A 20,701-nucleotide genomic window follows, 5' to 3' on the forward strand; every position below is an offset into this window, starting at 1 on the left:
GGGCGCGGGGCGGGGCGGGGCGGAGCGCGGGCGGGGGCGGAAGTGGAAGTTGCTCCCCCCAGCTGAGCCAGCCCCGGGTGTTTTTCCTGAGGAATTTCTCAGGGGCCTCAAGGGGTCCCGGGGGCCGCCGGACGAGTGAGTCAGCGCTGACGCACGCCCAGCTGCGCGCTTCTGGCTGGACGCCGCGCTCCGCCCGCAGGGTTCGGGGTTGGGGGCGCCCAGGGGTTTGGGAAGGTCGGGGTCCCTCAAGTGGCATCCCTGGTTTCAGAGAGCCTGGGCTAGGCCCTTCTGGAAATCCCTCCCTAATGTGAACTCAGCCCCCCAACACACACAGACACACATACACACACACACACACACACACACACCCCGTCCTATACTTTCTCACTTTCTCTGGAGTCCAGGGAGGTGCCTGCTCACGTGGATCATCCCAAATTGGCGCATGTCCCATTCCCATGCTCACACATCCACACAGTCGTGCAATCTCACGCATCCATTCAGAATATAACCTTCTGGGACACCAGGAATGTTAAACACCGGTGCCCACGCCCCGGGCAACCCCAGCAGCCACCCGCCACAGGGTCACAGCCTTTGTCACCCTCCTACGCCTTGCAGCTCTGGCACGTGCTTCCACTGGTATCCACGCAACCCGGTCAGCGTTCACACCCAGTCACCTACTCCCCGACTTGGCCATACTCTCACGTATAACCACATTCCCCCATCTCGAGTCTGATCTATTACAGTCACAGACTCACCTGCATCACCTGCTCACTGCCAGGACCACAACTCAATGGACGTCCAGCCACACACCAGACAACTGCACCCAGTCTCCATCGGAGGCCAGATACTTGGCGCACACTGACACATCCACAAATCACATGCTCAGCCATTCCCTGGTCTCTATGGAGTTTCGCACACGCTTGCACAATCTCATGCATGTATACAATGGCACACACACTCACACCTGTGCTCTCCTACCTTTCTGAGGAGATCCCAGCCATGTCACAGCCTAGTCCCTGCCTGCCTCCCTTCATATCCTAGACCCCAACCAACGTCTCCCTGGGGCCCTGATCAGCACAGGGGAGAGTGTGGGGGAAGGTCAGGCTGGGTCCCTGACAGACCCCCACCCTCTGGCCCTGCAGGCAGGACTCAATGCCTCTTGTGTGTCTCCTTGTCACAAAGCCAGCCACGAAAAGAAAGGGCAGTCAGTTTCTGAAAGGTCATTACAGAGGAGATGCAGGATTGGAGCAGGAGACATTTGGGTTAGGTGCTGGGAAGGACTTTTTCAATGTGAATGAGCAGCTGGTCAACCAGACACCCCTTCCCACAGCATAGAGACAGGGGTCTGGGTGAGAGGAGAGCCACACTGTATGGGGTCATAGATCTCAGCCCTCCACTGGGCCCCAGCCTGGGGGGGGGGTGCAGCTGGGATGATCATTCCATGGGGGAGTGACCCTTGTGGTTGACAGAGCCTGGGAGCCCAGATCTTAGTCCCAGGGGACTGTAACCCAAATACCTCTTAATGACAGCTCAGCCAGAGAACAGGCAATTAGAGCGGGGGCTGGTGGTGGCAGCAGAATTGGGGGGCGTGGATGGAGAAAGAGTGAGAGAGGGCTGGGGAGAGTAATCCACACAGATATATATCTATGAAATACCAATAGACAGAGAGAGAAAGAGAGAGAGCTAGGAAGTAAGAGAGAGAGAGAGACACTGATTCAGAGTTGGATGCCGAGAGGGACCTGGAAAGACCAGCACAGAAAGTGGGACAGAGAGAGAGGACAGGGAGGGGGAGAGAAGAAAGAAAGAACAAGAGGTTGGGGGCAAGAGTGAGCTGAGGCTGGAATAAGGGTCTGTAAGGTCTGGAGAATGAAGGGTCTGACCCAGGAGGGTCTGACCCAGGAGGAGCTGAGGGATGGGGGTCCCTCATCCACAACCCTATCTCCCCCAAGTCTGGCCCCCCACCCTGACTCCCAGTGGTGAGGTCAGCAGAACCGCCCCCAGGGTGAGGTCATGGGCAGATTTGACAGAACCAGCTCCTGCCAAGAGGCTGGGTCAGGGGGTCAGTGGGACAGTCTGCTGGGGGGAGGGGAGAGCAGGCAGGGGCTTTGGGCCCAGGGGAAGCCCCCACCCTCTCCTGCCCAAGCCATGTGGTTCCACTTAGCACTGGCCTGCTGTGCGGGGTGGGGCTGGTAGGATGGCCTGGATTCGGATCTGGTTGGGCCAGACCAGTTCCTTCCTTTCCTGGGATAAGAGGGATAGGGTCAGAGGGAGGAGGTCAGGAGGTTATTAGAGAGAGGTAGTCATAAGGAGGAGGTCAGAGAGGGTGATAAAATGGGGAGGTCACGGGTCAGATGGAGGAGACTGGTATAGGCAGAGGGAGGAGGTCATGGGTGATGGTGATCAAGAAGGAGGTCAGAAGGAAGAATTCAGGAGAGGTAGTGGTGAAAGGGAGCAGATCATGAGTGATGATGGTCGGGGAGGAGGAGTTCAGAGGAAGTGGTGGTTAAAGGAGGAGGTCAGAGGGTGGAGGTGGAGGAAAAAGACACGCAACGAGCCCCTCCTCTCCAAGTGGGTTTCCCCTGGCAGGGGGCTTCAGGCTGGGGAAGCAGCCCCAGGGAGTTGGTGCGGGGGAGTGCAGAGAAGGGGACAGTCTGGCTCTGGGGCTCAGGCCAGGAAGCCTTGATTCATCCCAGAAGTAGGTCAGCTTTTCTTTTTCTTTTTTCTTTTTTTTTTTCCCTCACCAGAAGACCAAGCGGGGGGAATAAAAAACAGGAGTCAACAGGCTGATGAAGCTGGAACAGCTGTGGGGTGGTGAGGTGGGTGCAGGTCCCAGGCCTGCTCCTTCTCCCTGACCCACAAACACAGCGGGAGGCCAAATTCCCTAAATCTGAGCTACTCACTTGGAGTCCTGGGTTTGTCTTAACTGCCTTCACCTTGGCTTCTCTCTACAGCAGGCCCTGTGGATGTGCTGAAGGCCCTGGGTGTGCGAGGGGGCCAGGCTGGGGTCCTTGAGGGGCCTGGCCTCTGCCCCCAGCGGGTCCCAGAGGGTGACCGGGCATTCAGGGTTGGCAAGGCCAGCACACTTGGCATCCCCACATGGGAGCTCTTTCCAGGTGAGTCAGTGCAGGAGGGCTTGGAGAGGGTCATTCTGGGAGCATGGGTCCCTGATAGGCCATCTAAGCTGCCCCATTCCCTCTGCCCTTTCAGACGGGCACTTTCCTGAGAACTTTTCTGTGCTGATCACTCTGCGGGGCCAGCCAGCCAACCAATCTGTCCTTCTATCCATTTATGATGAGAATGGTACTCGGCAGCTGGGCCTGGCTCTGGGGCCAGCTCTGGGCCTCCTAGGTGACTCCTTCAGCCCCTTCCCCCAGCAAGTCAATCTCATGGACGGCAGGTGAGTACAGGGAAAGTTGGGGTCCAGAGAGAAGTGGGGTGAGAAGCACCCCCCACTGAGACTGTCCCCTTGCAGGTGGCACCGTGTGGCAGTCAGTGTGGATGGCAGCATGGTGACTCTGGTGGCTGACTGTGAGCCTCAGCCCCCCACGTTGGGCCAGGGGCCTCGATTCATCAGCACAGCTGGACTCACTGTGTTGGGGACCCAGGACCTCGGGGAGGAGACTTTTGAGGTAGGGGTTCGGTGATAGGGGAAACTGAGGCAGAGGATGGGAGCCTGAATAGGGAGAAGAGATAGGAAAAGGGAGATGTCCAGCTTCACCTTTGTGCCAGGAAGCTGAGAAGAGGGAGCGGCATGCATCACTGTGCATCTCCGTGGTGTGTGAGAGTAGAGCCACAGAACAGTCGTGCATGATGGCACACGCTTGACTTGTGGGAGAATAAGCTGGTGACGCAGGACCACACCGGTTGTTATGATGGTGTGTGACTGTGTGCAGGCAGTTGTGATGTTGGGTGCTGGCAAGGCCTGGCATTGTGTGGCTGGTGGCAGATGTATTTTTGGTGTGGTGGCTGTACTGTGTGTGGTTGTGAGATGTGTCCCCTCCATGGGCCAGGGACCACATCCCTCTTGTTCCCTTCCTTATCCCCAAAGCCCGGAAGGGCACCTGGCACAGATTAGGCGTGACCATGTGCCTGAGAGCAAAGGAATAAATGTGCCTCTGATAGGACAGGTGTTGTGGGGTATGGTTTGTGTGGTTGTGATCTGGTGTGACCATGACAGAATCTTCCTCCTCTGAATTTTGAGGGGCAGAGGGATTGCTGGGGCTGTGGTGGGGCCACCCCCTCCTTATACTCAGGGTGCTTTGGATAGAGGGAGTCTTGGTGCATGGGATGGGGTGTCAGAGTCAGCCTGTGGCTCCCTTCCCTGACCCCCATCCTCTCCCCAGGGAGATATTCAGGAGTTGCTGATAAGCCCAGATCCTCAGGCTGCCTTCCAGGCCTGTGAACGATACCTTCCTGGCTGTGACAACCTGGACCCTATAACAACAGGGGTGAGTGAAGGACTTGTCCTGAGGTCACAGGCTGATTAATCCCTGGCTCCAGGTCTCAGGAATGAGTGAATACTGACCCCTATCCATGGGACGGAGTGACTCCTGCCCTCAAAAAGATCCTAGGCATGAGTGACCTTGACCTAGGTCACATAACTGAGTGATTCCTAGCCCAGATCATGACTGACCTTAGGTCACAGGGCTGAGTGAGCCCTGGTTTCAAAACATAGGACCAATGGGCCATGTGCCAGCATGGTCCAGATGACTGAGCAATGGGGCCTCCATTGAGGGGCTCTGGACCTGATGGGGGTCCTCTTCCCAGGTCCCCCAGAGTGAGACAGAAACTCCTCCCCCTCGACGAAAGGGGAAGGGAAAAGGGAGGAAAAAAGGGCGAGGTCGTAAAGGGAAGGGAAGGAAGAAGAAGAACAAGGAAACTTTGATGCCAAGCCCACCTCCTGGCTCCCTGGAGAACCAGGTAAGGGATCTGCGGCCACTCACCTCTGCTCTTTGTCTGACCTCTGGTCTCTGATTCCCACTGATTGCTGGTGCCTCATCCAAGCTTTCTGCCTTTGGTTTCCAATCCCTGACCTTTGACCTCTCTCAGCTGACTGATAACTGTGTGTATATGTGTGGAGGGGGGCTGGTACTGTCTTAAGAGTTTTCCCATCTCTGCCCCCCAACATCCAGTTTTAGGGGCTAGAGGAAGGGGGCATACCCAGATGACTACCTTATTATTAGGGGGCACTTGATGAGGGATACTGTTAAGGACAGCCATTAGCTGGGGTGAATAATGGTTCATTAGAGTGTCATTGTTTGGGGTTGACTCGTTGGGGTCATTGGTGAGGGTTATTCATTGGAGGAGTCTACTTGGGGGGTATTATTTGGCTTTCCTGAGAGATTGCTAGTTGGGGGTCACTATAGGGAGATATTGATTGAGGTCGATGTTTGGGAGGTTCCTAGGTGGAGATCATGTTGGAAGTCATTGATAGAGACCACTGTTGCTGTTACTGGGTTAATGGTGGGAGGTCATTGCTGGGGATCATCAGTTGGGAAGGTAGGTCATCAGTGGGGGACCACTGATTAAAAGGCATCGGGGTCACCAACTGGAATCACCAGTTGAAGGAATGACTTTCAAGGGGTCATGGATAAGATAATTGGTTTGGGAGTCCCTGATGGGTTATTAGTTGGGAAGTCATTGATGGGTCATTGGTTAGTGAAATTACTGTTTGGGGGTCATTGGTTGGGGAGCAATAATTGGGCTCACTCATGGGTATTCATTGTTGGAGGATCACTGGTTAGGGGAATAATTGATTAAGGGTCACTGGTAGGGCTTATTAGTTGAGGGACCACTAGCTAGTGCTTATTGCAGAGGAGGTCATGGGTTAGGGTCATTGGTTGGGGAGGTCACTGGATGGAAGAATAACTAGTTGGAGTCATTGACTAGGGGACAACTGATTTGTCACTGGTTATGGGAATAACTGCTGTGAGGCCAGTGATATGAGTTATTAGTTGGAGGGGTCATTGGTTAAGTCCCTTAGTGGGGATCATTAGTCAGGGGTTATTGATGGGGATCATTAATTGGGGTTACTGGAGTTACTAATGGGTCACTGGTTGTAGGAATAATTGGAGGCCATTAATAGGGGATCATTAGCTGGTGGGTCACTGGGTAGGCATCCTTGGTGCAGGCCATTGGCTGAGGTCCCTGGTTGGGGGAGAGTCATTGGTTGCACTACATCTGTTCTCAGGATAAGTGGAGAGAAAGAAGTGATCACCAGGCCCAGAAAAAGAACCCCTCAGCCCCAGCCCCTCACCTGGGCCTCTACCAACCCTCTTTGTGCCCTTGACCAAATTCCTCTGCAGCTGTCCAAGTCTTTCTGATTGTGGCCTGCCTGGCTGACCGCTGAGCTCTGCCTTGGGAGAAGACACATAGGATAGGCTTCCAGAAGTCTGGCCCTGAGTTCTGGACCTTGACTCTGATCCCTGGGCTCTGGCCCCAGCCCCGCTCTGCCTTCCAGGTCTCCCAGACCTGGCCCAGACTTTCTCCTCTTCCATGCAAGAGGCCTCCCCCTGCTGGCTGTTCTGGTCTAGCCAGCACACGTTTGCATCCACTGGCGAGCCCCCTACCTTACACTCCCCTGGTGTTTTTTGGGAATCCTCCTTTGTTCCCCTCCCCAGACTAGGCACTCCTGGGGGGCAGAGCCTGTCTTCTCTTTTTGTCTTTATTGGAATGACCCAGACCCGATACTCCTGTCCCTGTTGCAGACCTCCACCGACATCCCCAAAACAGAGACGCCAGCTTCAACTCTGCCTCCGACTCCGACTCCTACACCTTTGGTCATCACCACTACTGTGACCATTGGCCGCAATGTCACCATGCTAGAGGTCAGTGGGAAGTGGCTGGGGCTGGAAGGGAAAGTCCTGGAGCAATGGTGGTGGCAGACAATGTGGAGGCCAGGAGCAAACTTTGGTCTGTCCCAATGTCCTCAGGCAGGCCTGGACCCTGACAATGGAACCGAACTAAGGACCCTGGAGACTAAGTTAGCCAACGAGGACAAAGAAGGAAGTGGCCCCACCATGGGCCCTGACTTCTGGGCAGCAGAACTGCCATCACAGACTCAATTTCAGATCTTTCCTGTGAGTATGAGGGTTTGGATTATAGGGGGGGGGTGCGGGGTGGCAGGGACTTCTGCCTGGAGCCACATACCACATTTTCTTTTGCCTTCTTTTGATCTTGCCTAGAATGCCTTCCCACTACCCCACTGTAGTTGACAAATATTAGCAGGATGCTAATGTGACAGGAACTGTGCTAATGGATGGCTCTGTGGGTAGGATGGTGCGTTTGGCTTTTAGTCCAAGCATGGTGAGAAGCCACTTGAAATGGAGCATGGTCTTGATTTGAAGCTTTAAAAGCTCCGTCTGGCTGCTGAACAGCATTTGGACTGTAGGGGGAGCCAGAGGGGCAGCAGGGAAACCAGTGGTCTGTGCAACAACAGCCTGGTGACCTGGATGAGGGTGGTGGCAGTGGGGATAGAGAGAAGTGGACCGATTTGGACCATGCTCCATTTTGCTCTTGCTACTGGACATGGAGAAAGATGCAAAGATGTCTTGGTAGATGCATGGTGACGCCTTTGAGGAAAATGGGGAAGCCTAAAGGAAGAGCAGGTGGAAAGTCTCAAGGATCTCATTCTGTATGTGCTTAATTGGCAACCCCTGCTGGGCATCCAAATGGAGATGTCAAGTGGGTGACTGGTTAGAAGATTCTGGAGTTCAAGGGACATGGTCTAGGCTGGCGATAAAGACTTGGAAATCAACAGCAGAGTGGTGCTGCCTTTAGCCAAGGGATTGGATAAGATTGCTTAGGAAAATAGTGCATACAGGGAAGGGGCCCAAGTTCTAGCCTTGGTGTTGGACAAGGGAGGAGGGGAATAATCATAGCCAACTTACCCTGAGTGCTTGTTTTGTACTAACCATTGTTTTAATTTATTCTTCTTCCCATGGGATATTATATACAATTATATACAATTATCATTCACCTCTGCAGGTGAGGCCATAGGAGTTGAATAAGTTGCTCCCTATCACTCAACTAGTGAGAGGCAGCTCCAGGATTAGGACCTTACAGCACGCTCCAAAGTCCACACTCTCCTCCTTGACCGTGGCCAGGACTCACATCTCTTTTCTCTTCGTTCCCCTGTCCCAGGGTGCTGGAGAGAAGGGAGCAAAAGGAGAACCAGCAGTGATTGAACAGGTGAGGGGCTTGGGGCTAGGAGGAGGTGGAGGAGTGTGGGCTAGGATGGGGGTCACACTCATTTCTCCCTCAGGGACAGCAGTTTGAGGGACCTCCAGGAGCCCCAGGACCCCGAGTGAGTCATGGTTGCATTCCCTCTCTTCCTTTCTCTTCTAGTTGGGGTGTTTGAACCCCTGGTGGAGGGTTGGGGTATAACGTTGTCATATCATTAGATATGGTTTGCAGCTCATAGGATGAGTCAAAATGGGGGTGGGGATGTAAGGTGGGAGGGTTGATGTGGGTCAGTATGGTATTGAGGGGCCAGGGATGGCTCAGTGATGGGTAAGGAGATCTGTATGGGGTCAGGGTCAGTGGTGGGTTAGAAGTTGGCTTGGCTCAAGCTTTGCACGTCTTATGACTTCTGTTCCTCTGTCCCCAACAGGGGGTGGTTGGCCCCTCAGGCCCTCCTGGCCCCCCAGGATTCCCTGGAGACCCTGGCCTACCGGTAAGAAACTCCCTCTGGGTTATATCCTTCTGGGGGTGTGAGGTTTCAGGCTGTGAAGCGGAAGTTGGGAACTTGTATGTCTGAACATGGATCTGAGAGGCAGGGACTGAGGACATCATGCTGAAGCTGGCATTGACCTTACCTGCTCATCTCTCTCCCCATCTGTGAATTGTCACCTGTCTTCTTTCTCTGGGGGCCTTCACCTGGTTTTCTCTTCCATCTGTCTCTGTCCCTGAGTGTCTTTAATTTCTGTCTTTCTCCCTCTGTCTCTGTCTCTCTCTCTTTCACCTGCTGCCATTCCTCTACCTCCCCATCTTTCTCTCTTCTCTCTGTCTGTCTTTCCCTGCCTTTTTCTCTCCATCTCTCTACCTCTGTCTTCTCTGTCTTTCCATTTCTGCCACTTTTTATGACTCTCCCTCCCTCTTTCTGTCTTTCTTTTGCCTACTCTCTTTCTCACTCTCCCTGCCTCCATCTTTCTGTGTCTCTCTCCCCTCTCCCTCTCTATCTCTCTCATCTCTGTCTCTGTCTATCTCTCTGTGTCCATCCCCCTCTATGTCTTTCCCTCTCTCAGGGTCCTGCTGGCCTTCCAGGAGTCCCTGGCATCGATGGGATCCGGGGTCTACCAGGCACTGTAATCATGATGCCGGTAAGAGGGAGATAGGGTGGCATATCCTTGGGGGTTCAGTCCTGACCCAGGAGGGGGCCTCTCCTTGGACTCCTCTCATGAGTAGCTGCCCCCTAGTTCCAGTTTGCAAGCAGCTCCCTCAAAGGACCCCCAGTCTCCTTCCAGCAAGCCCAGGCTCAGGCAGTACTGCAACAGGCTCAGGTAAGTAGAGGATAATCAAGAACCAACAGGGGGTAATGGGAGGACATTGAGAGAGGGACAGAGGTGGGAGATAATGAAGGCTAGTCAGGTGGCAGTGGATATTTGTCTCCTGAAGATGCCTTTTGGGAGGGTGTTGGGATTTTTGGGAGACCTGAAGTTCTGTTCCCCTCCATCTTTCCAGCTGTCTATGAAAGGTCCCCCTGGCCCAGTAGGGCTCACTGGGCGCCCAGGCCCTGTGGTGAGTAAGGAGTCTGTATGGAGGAGGGGCGATACCTCAGTGGAGGGGGGAACCTCCCTCCAACTCCATTACCTCATCTCTCTTTCCTCCAAGGGTCTTCCTGGGTATCCGGGTCAGAAAGGAGAGATGGGAGAAATGGGGCCACAGGTGAGACTGGTGGGGATGGGGACGGGATTGGATGGGAAGGGTCTTCTCCCAGAGCCACAGGATAAAGTGCTATTTGAGGACAATGACAAAGGGGCTGAGGATACCTTTGCAATTACTGCTCTCCCTAGAGAATGATTTAAAATAAGTCCTTCCTCCTTCTTATTCTCCTTTTTCTTCCTCCTTTGTTTTTCTCTTTTAGGGTCCCCGAGGCCTTCAGGGACCTCTTGGGCCCCCTGGCCGGGAAGGAAAGATGGTAAGTAAGTTGTAGGTCTTTAGGTCATCTCTCATCCATCCCTCAACATGCACCATGAGCCTTGGCTCCATGCCCCCAGGGTCTGCTGGTGTCATTGGTGGAATAAGAGCATTGAGGACAGAGAATGGCAGCTCTACTGAGAGTCGCACAAAAGTATCTGGCTAGGTCACAGAGTCAAGGAGGACTTTCTAGATGGAATGATGCTTGAGCTGAGATCTGAGGTATAACCAGGTAAACAGGAGAGGAATGGTATTCTAAGTAGAGGGAACAGCACGTGCAGAAGAAAAGACTGGTGCACTGAGGGAGATGATGAACAAGATAATTCCGGACAGTTCTAAATGCAATGAGGAACACAAGCTGGACGTTTAATGGAGACCGAGGATTTTGATTTTTGTGATGGTGGTGACATGGACTAGAACAAAGGGCCTGGAGATAAAGAATAATGGAGAGGTTTCAGATGTATTTGGGAGATTAAACTGGTACACAGAGAATCCCCCAGGATTCTGCATGAGAAAAGTACTCAACAAATAGTAATAGGTATCTTGATGCTGTCACCTCCCTGATAGGGCCGTTCTGGAGCAGATGGGGCTCGGGGCCTCCCAGGGGACACAGGACCTAAGGTAGGTGATAAGGTCAGGATTGGGACTTGGAGGGACTGTTAGGTCAAGGATTCAGGGCTCAGGTGGTGTCTCTTTGTGCAGGGTGATCGGGGTTTTGATGGCCTGCCAGGACTGCCTGGAGAGAAGGGCCAAAGGGTGAGTGTGTGAGGCCTCTCCCCCACATCAAGCCTCCTGATATTCATAGCACTCTCTCCACCCCCAGCATCAGAGCCTCCATCCCTGTGTGAGCCCTCATCCCTTGTGACTCATTTCCTTTCCTCGGGGGCTGGTCTCTATCCCCACATTTCCACTCTGAACTCCCCTCTGTTCCCAACTCCAGGGTGACTTTGGCCATGTGGGGCAACCTGGCCCCCCAGGAGAGGATGGTGAGAAGGTAAGTTTGGAAGAGAGAGAATGGTCTAGAAGCTAGAAAGCCAGAATGAGGGTTAGAGAGGAATAGAGTATTCAGGGGACAGGATGAGAGGTGAGAGTCTGTGCTGGAGGGTCAGGAACCTCGGTGGGGCTCCAAAAGATAGACTGAGAGCTGGGGGCTCGTACCAGAATTAGTAGGTGAGACTCAGGATTGCAGGCCCAGGATTGGGGTCAGGGGCCTGGACTGAATCACGTGTGCTCAGTCTGTTGGTTACTGCCTCAAGCTCTGACTCTGGGATCCCCTGGAAGAGTCTGTCCAGATGAGGGAAGGTGGTTTCCTGCGTGTTTCTTCTCCCCCCTCACCAAGTGATGAACGCTTTCCCACAGGGAGCAGAAGGACCTCCGGGGCCCACTGGCCAGGCTGGGGAGCCAGTGAGTATCAGGGACCTCTGGACCATTTACCTGGAACAGGGGAGGGAGTCACAATTCATGGGGCCTCAGAACAGCGATGCTGGAATAATGCTCCTACCTCCTTGCAGGGCCCCCGAGGACTGATCGGCCCTAGAGGCTCCCCTGGTCCCCTGGGACGTCCGGTGAGAATGTCACTATCTGTCCACATCCCTACTTGTCCTTTTCTCACCTCTGTCCCCTCTGCGTGTCCATTTCCGTTACCTGGTTTCTCTGCCCGCTCATCTTTCCACCTGCGCCTCTCGGTGTCTCAGACTCAGGCTCCTGTGTGGTCTCTGCCCGGGTCTCACACCCTCTCCTCCCCCAGGGTGTAGTTGGAATTGATGGTGCTCCAGGGGCCAAAGGAAATGTGGTATGTGTTCTGCCTTCTGACCCCTAACGCTTTCTGGTGCCCTGACCCTCTGATCATCCATCCACGTCCCTGTCCACTCCCATGACCCCCATTTCAACTTCGCTGACACTTCAACACCGTGATCCCTTCCAGCTTCACAGCACCTCCCCTTTCTCCCCAGGGTCCTCCAGGAGAACCAGGCCCTCCAGGACAGCAGGGAAATCCCGGGTCCCAGGTTTGAGCTATCATTTTCAATAACTGGGGGGGTGGCAGTAGTCAGCCAAGGTCATAGACCACTCCCAGCCTTTCCACTTCCCAGCTCACTACCCATTTCTCATACTTTTCTTCATCCCTTTTCTTAGAGAGAGCAAGCAGGGGAGGGGCAGAGAGGGAGAGAGAGAGAGAGAGAGAGAGAGAGAGACAATCTTAAGTAGGCTCCATGCTCAGCATGGAGCCTGATGCAGGACTCAATCCCATAACCCTGAGATCATGACCTGAACCAAAGTCAAGAGTTGGTCGCCTAACCAACTGAGCCACCCGGACGTCCCACCTTCACCTTCTTTTTTTATGTCCCCAGGGAATCCCTGGCCCTCAGGGACCCATTGGCACTCCTGGGGAGAAGGTGAGTGACAGCCCCACGTACCACCACCCTCTCCTGTCTTCTTCCTTCAACTCTGTCTGCAGGAAAAGCTTCCCACCAGGACCCTTTTATTAGCCCTGGGTAATAGTAAATTGCAACATTCCTTAAATAAGCCCAGAGTTTAAAAAATATCATTGTTGGGGAAGGGTTGGTTGGGAGAAACAGAAATCCTCCGAAGCTAGGTCACATAAGGGGATATTCTCAGGATGTAGGGGAACCCACAGGTGCCAGTCATCGGGAATATTAGCAGGACCCATGGTCCAGGAAAGCCCTTTCTCTGGGGCCCTGTGGTGACATCTTTATTCCTGGGCACATCTGTTCCATCTCCCCAGCAGATAGGCTTCTTTCTGCACATATCCTAGTCTGTCCTCACCCCCAAGTTCCATTTCTACATGATTTTGTGCTGCTTTAATCACAATTTCAGTCCCCAGCTCCTCTTGACCTTATAGTTTCTTTACCCAAATTCATCTGATCATAGTTTCTACAAAGTGAGTTGTTGCTTACCTCAGAATTTCGGAAGGAAATCTGATTGGCCTAGTTGAGTCACAGTGCCCACTTCCAGACCTATCCACTATTTGTAGAACATAGGGGGTCACCTCATGTCTGCCTGGGCCCACCTCTCTTCAGATGAAGACAAGGCACTTCTGAAGAAAAGGATGTGGCTGGGGAGTTGTCCCACACACTGTTTTAACCTCCCTTGTCCCAAATCTCCCAGAGATGGAGGATTTCTGAGGCTCAGAGAGGGAAGGGGGCTTGCCCAGGGTCACACAGCAAGTCTGGGCAGAAATAGGGAAAGATTTCCTAGCCTGTGGGATATGCTTGTCCTGTGACCTTGAGTAGCTGCTTGTCTGAGTAAGGCTGTTCCTGGTGGGATACTAGACTCTGAGACCCTCCGTCTCTGCCTACTGTTCATCTTCTTTCAGGGTCCCCCTGGAAACCCAGGAATTCCAGGCATTCCAGGATCTGATGGCCCTCCGGTGAGAGCTGGGTGCCGGCAGAAGGAGGAAGGAGAAGTGGGAGGCTTGGGAATTTGGATGGCAAATCTCAGTCTCTGACAACTTCTTTCCCCAGGGTCACCCAGGCCATGAGGGCCCCACGGGGGAGAAAGGGGCCCAGGTGAGTGGCCTGCAGAGAGACTGGGTTGGGGATGAGGGTTGATAGTCAGGGTTCATGAAGAGACAGATGAGGGCGCTGGGAACACGAGGGGGAAGAACAGGATGGCACTGATCTGATCTCCATCTCAGGGTCCACAAGGGTCAGCAGGACCTCCGGGCTATCCTGGACCTCGGGGTGTGAAGGTACGTGATACTTGGAGCCTTCAAATAGGATGAGTCTTTGGCATTGGATCTGGGGAACCAGATTTGTGAGAAACGTGTGCATGTGTGGTGAGAGGTATCAGTCTGCCAGGAGAGGTGTGGTGGGAATGGGGTTTCAATCTGAGTGACAATATGTAGACGTGTGTGCGTTACTTGGAGCTGATCAGCCAAAGGGAAGTATTGCAGTGTAATTGTCGTCTGTAGTTGAGAATGGTTAGGCCCATCAGAGGCTGGACCCATTTCATTGTAAACACAGTCCAGGTCAGCACACCATGGTGAAGCAGACAGCTGGGTTTTCACCCAAACCCAGAGCCCTGTGATCCTTAAGCACAGAAATGCTGGGATAAGCCAAGAGCTATACTGTTGACCAAGGGCAGGGACATTGGAATTCACATCTAATATGAGTCCAGTTACATTGTAGCCAAGAGTGGTACCTGTGGTCTAAGAACAGAGTTTGGTGGTATCCAAGAGGCAGCTCGTCACATTTTGCATTGTGGGCAAGCTCAGTTATACTATAACCAAGGAGGTGGCTATCTTGTGGTTAGCCACTGAGTCCTGGGGGTGGCCAAACTCAGAGTTACGTTGTAACCAGGCATAGTTACATAGTTGAAGCGTATGTTGTAACTGAGTCCTGTTACATTGTAGCATTGTATCCAGGGTCAGAGAATCATGGTAGCCCTCGCTTGGTTACATTGTGGTCAAGTGAATCCCCTTGTGGCTGGAGATAGTCATGCTATTGTCAAAACAGTTATGTTGTATTTAAGTACAACTTCATTATAGTCATTGAGCTCAGTTACATTGTGTCTCTCTGTGGCTGGAGACAGTTGTGCGATTCTCAAAACACAGTTATGTTGTATCCAAATGAAATTTCATTATCGTCTCTGGGCTCAGTCACATTGTAGCCAAGTGCACTTTTCATTGCAACCAAGCGCAGGGTTTGGGCACCTGGGCTTGGACTGAGCAGCCTTGCTGTAGCTAAGCACAGACTCGCCTTGTTGCCAGGCACAGAGTCGCATTGTAGCCAGCACAATGGGGAACATTCCTTTGCCTTTAGAATGAGACTGGGGCCTGGAATGTTCATCCACTTTCTCCTGCCAGAAGGAACTGTGGACACAGTGTCCCCGGGAGATTGGAATCAATTACTCGGAAATTTGGCCTTCCCTGCACACCCCCACACAGATGACCCTGGGAGGCTGCCAGTGGGAAGAGGGGTGGGGAGGCAGCCTCTTGCACACCACTCTAGCAGGCTTTGGAGAAAGGTCATTTCCTCTAAGGCTGTCCCCTTCCACTCTTGTTCAGTATCCTTTTGGGACTGTCCTGACTGTTTCGAGGCAGGGGACTGATTCGGAGGGCTCTCCTTAAGCAGGGGAGGGACTTGAGATCTTTTTCATTTTTCAGGGCACCTCTGGCAACCGGGGCCACCAGGGGGAGAAAGGAGAGAAGGTGAGAAGGGCGGAGGTTCCTGGTTAGGGGGAACCCTAGTAATGGGACTTTGTATCCCTTCCCAGAAGCCCTGACCTCTGACCTCTGCACTCTCTCCCACGCAGGGAGAGGATGGCTTCCCTGGCTTCAAGGGCGATGGGGGGCTTAAAGGAGATCGGGTAAGATAACTTCCAGATGAGGGATCTAGTGGTTCTGGGGCGCTTGGGGAAGGTAGTGGGGGAGGGGAGGGCGCCGGGGCTAAGACAGGGAGCTGGAGGGAACAGGAGTGACACAGGGTCTGATACCTCCTTTCTATTCCAGGGGCTCCCCGGCCCCCCCGGTCCCCGGGGAGAGGATGGTCCGGAAGGGCTGAAGGGGCAGGAGGGGCTGGCTGGCAAGGAGGGTCCCCCAGGCTCAGCTGGGGAGAAGGTGAATGGACCTTGGTCACCCTCTCCAGTCAACTCTACAACTTCCCATCCTGCAGCCAAGATGTTCCCTGGCCCTTTGCCTTCTGCCCTTGGCTCTTTAATCTCCAACCTCAGGAGGCTGCTACCACACTTAGCATCTCTAATTCCTTAACTCAGCATTATGGAGCAATCTCACACACAGTATCTGATTTTTATCCCCATAACCACCACAGGCAGCAGGCATTTTTATCCCCATTTTACAGACAAGGAAACTGAGATTTGGGACAGAATAAAATAGAACGAGTTGCCCAGAGACATACCCCTAGCAGGCAAAAGCCAAGACTTAAACTCGTGTTTCCCTGAATCTCACCCTGTTGCCCCCGTCATCATGCCCCAGTCATCCTGCCCTTTCTTTTCTGTTCTTCAGGTTGTAATTTCTGATGTCTGTCCCATAATTTCTCTGCAGGGCAAGCTTGGGGTGCCAGGTCTCCCAGGTTACCCAGGACGTCCAGGCCCTAAGGTAAGAAGCTAAGGGGTTGGGGGTGGGCAAAGGCAGCATTCAGAGATTGATTAACATCTGGAAGTCCAGGTTGTGGTCTAGGGGAGTGAGCTGTCCACCCCCTGGTCACTAAGAAACAGCATAAGATGTGAGCTTTGGTATCAGACTTGGGTTCAAATACCCACTCCTTACCTGCTAAGTAACCTTGGACAAGTCTTGTGAGCTCTCTTGCTTTGTTGTAAAGTGGAGATACCAGTAGTCTTTATCTCATCAATTTGATTATAATAACATGGATAATTTTGATAATAAAACTATAGGATCCTTCTTATTTGGTGTGATTGAGGTGGTTCAGATCAAGCCAAGTAAGGAGGAGAATCACAAAAAATGCATATCTTACATATCTTGAATTATAACTTACAATAAAATGTACTTATATAAAAATGTACATTTATTTGCCAATTTTTTGGTGGATGAAGCTGCTGATTAGATATGTCTTTCTGCCTAAACCACACCCACATTACATCACTGAAGATTTATAGTTTGGGTTTATATAAGTGGAACAGAAACTTAGACACTTGGGAAGAAATTGGAGTGCAGAATCCTTCCAGAGTCCCACACTTTTGTCATCTCCATCTGGCAGTTATCTTGTGCATGCTTCATTTGACGTGACTTTTTTTAGTGACTTCCCTTTTTATTGAGTCTTTTCCATTTAACTAAGGTTTGGTAGACGTCTTTCTTTTCCTTTCTGCATTCCATCAGTTGTTGTAAACTTTCATTAAATCACATGACTCCAATAGCGAGGGCAACTGACATAAACAGATTTGGGAATAAACTCAAGGCACCATACCTAAGAATAGAACGCAGTCGATTGGAGCAGGAGCTCACGGGAGTTAGAGCAAAGCCTCTTAGCCAAGACTAGTCCATGTGTTTTGGGCAGCAAGCAATACACGACAGAAAACATGGTGTGTTGGTTAAGTTGAGGTTTGTGTCTTAGCTGTTATAACAAAAACACTTTAGACAGGGTGGCCTAGACAACAGAAATTTATTTCTCACTGTTTTGGATGCTGGAAGTCTGAGATCAGAGTGCTAGCATGGTTGGATTCTGGTAAGGACTCTCTGGTTTGCAGACATCTGTCTTCTCTCTGTGTCCTCACATGGCGGGGTGTGGGGGAGGGGGGACAGAGAGAGAGAAGACAGGGAGGGAGAGAGAGACAGGGACAGGAAGGAGAGAGATCTAGTCTCCCTGTCTTATAAAGGCATTGATCCCCTTTGTGAAGGCTCCACCATTATGACCTACTTACCTCCCAAAGGTCCTACCTCCAAATACCATTCTTCAACATATGAATCTGAGGGGACACAAACATTTGGTCCATAGCAGTCAGTAATTATCAGAATGAATAATGACAGCTAACAAGTCATAAGCACTTACTATGTGTGACACACTGTGTAAAATACCTTCTATACATTATCCTATTTAATCCTCACCAAAAGCTTGTGAGGGGGGTATTGTTGGTATTCCCAGGCTACAAATAAGGAAACTGATGCTCAGAGAGAGTAAGCCACTTGTCCAGGGTCACACAGCTAGTCTAGTGGTAGGTCTGGGATTCAAAACATGGTGAGGGGTGGGAGGGGATAGCTGAGCCGGTGATGTCTTCCCCTGGGTGAAGGGAGGTTGCCTCCAAGATAGGCAGGACAGCATGGACTGGAGTTAGGTAGTTAGCAAATATCAAGTAACCTCCAACTATATACCAGGTTGAGGGGAATAAGGGAATAAGACCAGAGCACCATGTCCTAGCAGAGAAAACAGACAATGAATAAGTAAGCAAATGAACTAGGTCATTTCAAGATAAATATTTTGGGAAAACAAAATAGGACAATGTGATAGACGGAGAGTGACTTGGAGGATGTGGTGGTCAGGATGGTGGCAGAAGACTTCTCTAAGGAGTTGACATCTAAGTGAGACCCAAAGGATGAGGAATAGCTGCCTCTGTGGGGACCTGAGAGAAGAGCAGTTTAGGCAAAGGAAGCAGCCAGTGCAAAGGCCCTGAGGCAGGAGTGAACAGTGTGCCTGAGTAGCGTTGAGGGGCCAGTGTGGCTGGACTGGAGTGAGCAAGGGCTGAGGGAGGGGGAAGAGGACAGAGGGCTGCCTTGGAGGAGGATGGGGCTGGAGGGACCAAAGAAGCTTCTGGAAAGGATGGAGTGGCTGAAGGGTGAGGGGTCAACTTTACTCACCACCCACTTCTCACCCCTATCTTTTCTCTCTGATTCTCTGAATTCAGGGATCTACTGGCTTTCCCGGGCCCCCGGGACCATTAGGAGAAAAAGGGAAGCGGGTGAGTCATGATCCAGGGGTTGGGGAGAGGGTGGAGCTTGGCTGGGAGAATGACATGTACGGCTCTGCAGGACAGTGGGGAGGCCCCTGGGTGGCTGTGTCTAAGCCTGGAAACACTTGTCTGCGCACATACCCCCAGACACAGCACAGAGCCCATGTAGGTGTCCCCAGCTGGCATTCCTACATGTGTGCCTGTGCGTGCACGTGTGCCTGTGCGTGCAAGTGTGCACGTGCCTCTCAGTATAGATTGGGTGGGGTCTGGGTGCTGCCCCCTGTGGGCCTGTGGTAAGCAAGGACACGGGCCTGCGTGCAGTGTGTGACTGTGGATGTAAACGTGTGTGTGGAAGGGTGCGGATAGGCACACAGGTGCGTGTGTGTCTGTGTCCAGGAGTGTGTGCTTGTGCGTGCTGCACTGTCGCCGGGTCAGTGGACGCGGTGTATACACACACAAGTCTGTGCACTGCTGTGCTTATGAGGACCGTGTCCTCCTGTGAGTCCATGCGTGTGTGTGTTTGCGTTGAGTGTGCATGCGTGCAAGGGACAGACTGCATGCGGAGCTCCGGGTGTGGGCCTGAGGCTGCGGGTCACCCAATGTGTGCTGCTGTAGCCTGCAGTGTGCGTAAGTGGGTATCCGTGTGGGCAAACACACTTGTGTTTGGACCCTGTAGGTGCAATCATAGGTGTAATGGGGTGTCTGTGATCTTTGCACGGTGTGTGTGTGTGTGTGTGTGTGTGAGAGAGAGGGGGGGGAAAGCTTGTGAATAAATGTGCAGCAGACATCTTTCTGGGTCTGCGTCTGGATGCGTTTGTGTGTGTCAGATCTTTGCATCAGAACTTTCTTCTGCTTCCCCCTCATCTGACTTATTTTCCAGGGGAAGGCGGGGCAGCCAGGCCTGGAAGGAGAGCGGGGACCACCAGTAAGAAGATGGTTCCCCCATTCTGCCGGGACTGGAGGGGGGGAGCAGGGCTGGAAGGAGGGGCTGCAGGAGGAGAGGCAGGGGGGAGGTCGTGCGTGGGGAGGGCAGAGGGTTTGGGTTACGTAGGTGTCCCTGGTAGGGCAAAGAGGCATCACAGAGGGAGGGGGCCAGAGGACTCGGGCTCATCTCCTAGCTTCTCCTACCCTCTCACTTCTAATCTTTGCTTCTTTTCTACTCAGGGCTCCCGTGGAGAGAGGGGGCAGCCAGGTGCCACTGGGCAACCAGGCCCCAAGGTACGGGCTGGGTGGGTGATCAGGCCCCCATGAAGCCCCCCTGCCCCGGCCCAGGCTCCCCAGGGCCTTCCGGAAGCCCTCCCAGTTGGGTTTGTCCTGCAGCCTGAATCTTATCCACTGTGTCTTAGGGCGATGTGGGCCAGGATGGGGCCGCTGGGATCCCTGGAGAAAAGGTGAGTGTGTGTGTTTCTGGATGGGAGACAAACCCAGGAGGTAGGGAGGCATTATGATGTGGTAGAAGGAACACAGCCTCTAAAGTCAGGAGCTGTGAGTGAGTTCAATCCCAGCTCTGCCACTTGCCTGCTGTGTAACCTTGGGCAAGTCACTCAACCTCTCTGGGCCTCGTTTTCCCCCTTTATGTGATGGGAATAACCACAGTCCCTGCCACAGAGGGCTGCAGTGACACAGGAAATGACTGACTGTGTGTCATGTGTCTGGCCCCACGCCCGGGGTGCAGAAAGTGCTCAGTACGCTTGTCCTTATGTGGGGCTCAGGCGGCCAGGCAGGAGCGATGAAGCCATGGTTTCTGGTCCCATTTCAGGGCCTTGGAGGTCTGCAAGGCCCTCCTGGATTTCCTGGGCCGAAGGGTCCCCCTGTAAGTGAGTGCACCCTGATTTGGGGTGGCCTGGAGGGAAGCCAGGGAGTGGGGAGATTTCTTAGTCATGCCTCATCTCTCTCCCACCTTGTCCCCCAGGGCCCCCAGGGGAAAGACGGGCGTCCTGGGCACCCTGGACAGAGAGGAGAATTGGTGAGTGGCCTCTTGACTTCTGACCCCTGACCCCATTAGGCTCTCTAGTTCTTCCTCTCGTGTGACACCCTTTTTAATTTTTCTCCCCAGGGCTTCCAAGGTCAGACAGGCCCACCTGGACCAGCTGGCGTTGTGGGTCCTCAGGTCAGAGTGGACCCCACAGGTCTTCCCAGTTTTGCACCAGTTGGGAGATATTTGGAGGGAAGCGCATCTCAGATA

The 20,701-nt window shown here is 52.9% G+C and overlaps 1 protein-coding gene across 1 annotated transcript in view; it reads left to right on the top strand.

Annotated features, from left to right (window-relative positions):
• The window catches only part of COL5A3 (collagen type V alpha 3 chain), a 35,747-nt gene that overhangs the window by 825 nt on the left and 14,221 nt on the right, over nt 1-20,701 (top strand). The window contains exons 2-38 of the mRNA XM_008708137.2: nt 2,952-3,113; nt 3,208-3,397; nt 3,473-3,629; nt 4,344-4,448; nt 4,768-4,920; nt 6,708-6,827; nt 6,933-7,079; nt 8,143-8,190; nt 8,264-8,305; nt 8,612-8,674; nt 9,246-9,320; nt 9,417-9,500; nt 9,682-9,738; nt 9,832-9,885; nt 10,085-10,138; nt 10,705-10,758; nt 10,840-10,893; nt 11,078-11,131; nt 11,497-11,541; nt 11,649-11,702; nt 11,885-11,929; nt 12,090-12,143; nt 12,486-12,530; nt 13,472-13,525; nt 13,620-13,664; nt 13,793-13,846; nt 15,263-15,307; nt 15,412-15,465; nt 15,608-15,715; nt 16,160-16,213; nt 18,472-18,525; nt 19,397-19,441; nt 19,681-19,734; nt 19,863-19,907; nt 20,276-20,329; nt 20,429-20,482; nt 20,573-20,626. Coding sequence (XP_008706359.2) covers nt 2,952-3,113; nt 3,208-3,397; nt 3,473-3,629; nt 4,344-4,448; nt 4,768-4,920; nt 6,708-6,827; nt 6,933-7,079; nt 8,143-8,190; nt 8,264-8,305; nt 8,612-8,674; nt 9,246-9,320; nt 9,417-9,500; nt 9,682-9,738; nt 9,832-9,885; nt 10,085-10,138; nt 10,705-10,758; nt 10,840-10,893; nt 11,078-11,131; nt 11,497-11,541; nt 11,649-11,702; nt 11,885-11,929; nt 12,090-12,143; nt 12,486-12,530; nt 13,472-13,525; nt 13,620-13,664; nt 13,793-13,846; nt 15,263-15,307; nt 15,412-15,465; nt 15,608-15,715; nt 16,160-16,213; nt 18,472-18,525; nt 19,397-19,441; nt 19,681-19,734; nt 19,863-19,907; nt 20,276-20,329; nt 20,429-20,482; nt 20,573-20,626 — 2,690 coding nt within the window. The remainder of the gene's footprint in view (nt 1-2,951; nt 3,114-3,207; nt 3,398-3,472; nt 3,630-4,343; nt 4,449-4,767; nt 4,921-6,707; nt 6,828-6,932; nt 7,080-8,142; nt 8,191-8,263; nt 8,306-8,611; nt 8,675-9,245; nt 9,321-9,416; nt 9,501-9,681; nt 9,739-9,831; nt 9,886-10,084; nt 10,139-10,704; nt 10,759-10,839; nt 10,894-11,077; nt 11,132-11,496; nt 11,542-11,648; nt 11,703-11,884; nt 11,930-12,089; nt 12,144-12,485; nt 12,531-13,471; nt 13,526-13,619; nt 13,665-13,792; nt 13,847-15,262; nt 15,308-15,411; nt 15,466-15,607; nt 15,716-16,159; nt 16,214-18,471; nt 18,526-19,396; nt 19,442-19,680; nt 19,735-19,862; nt 19,908-20,275; nt 20,330-20,428; nt 20,483-20,572; nt 20,627-20,701) is intronic.

Source organism: Ursus maritimus, unplaced genomic scaffold (assembly GCF_017311325.1).
Source record: "Ursus maritimus isolate PB19 unplaced genomic scaffold, ASM1731132v1 scaffold_14, whole genome shotgun sequence".
Classification (NCBI taxonomy): domain Eukaryota; kingdom Metazoa; phylum Chordata; class Mammalia; order Carnivora; family Ursidae; genus Ursus; species Ursus maritimus.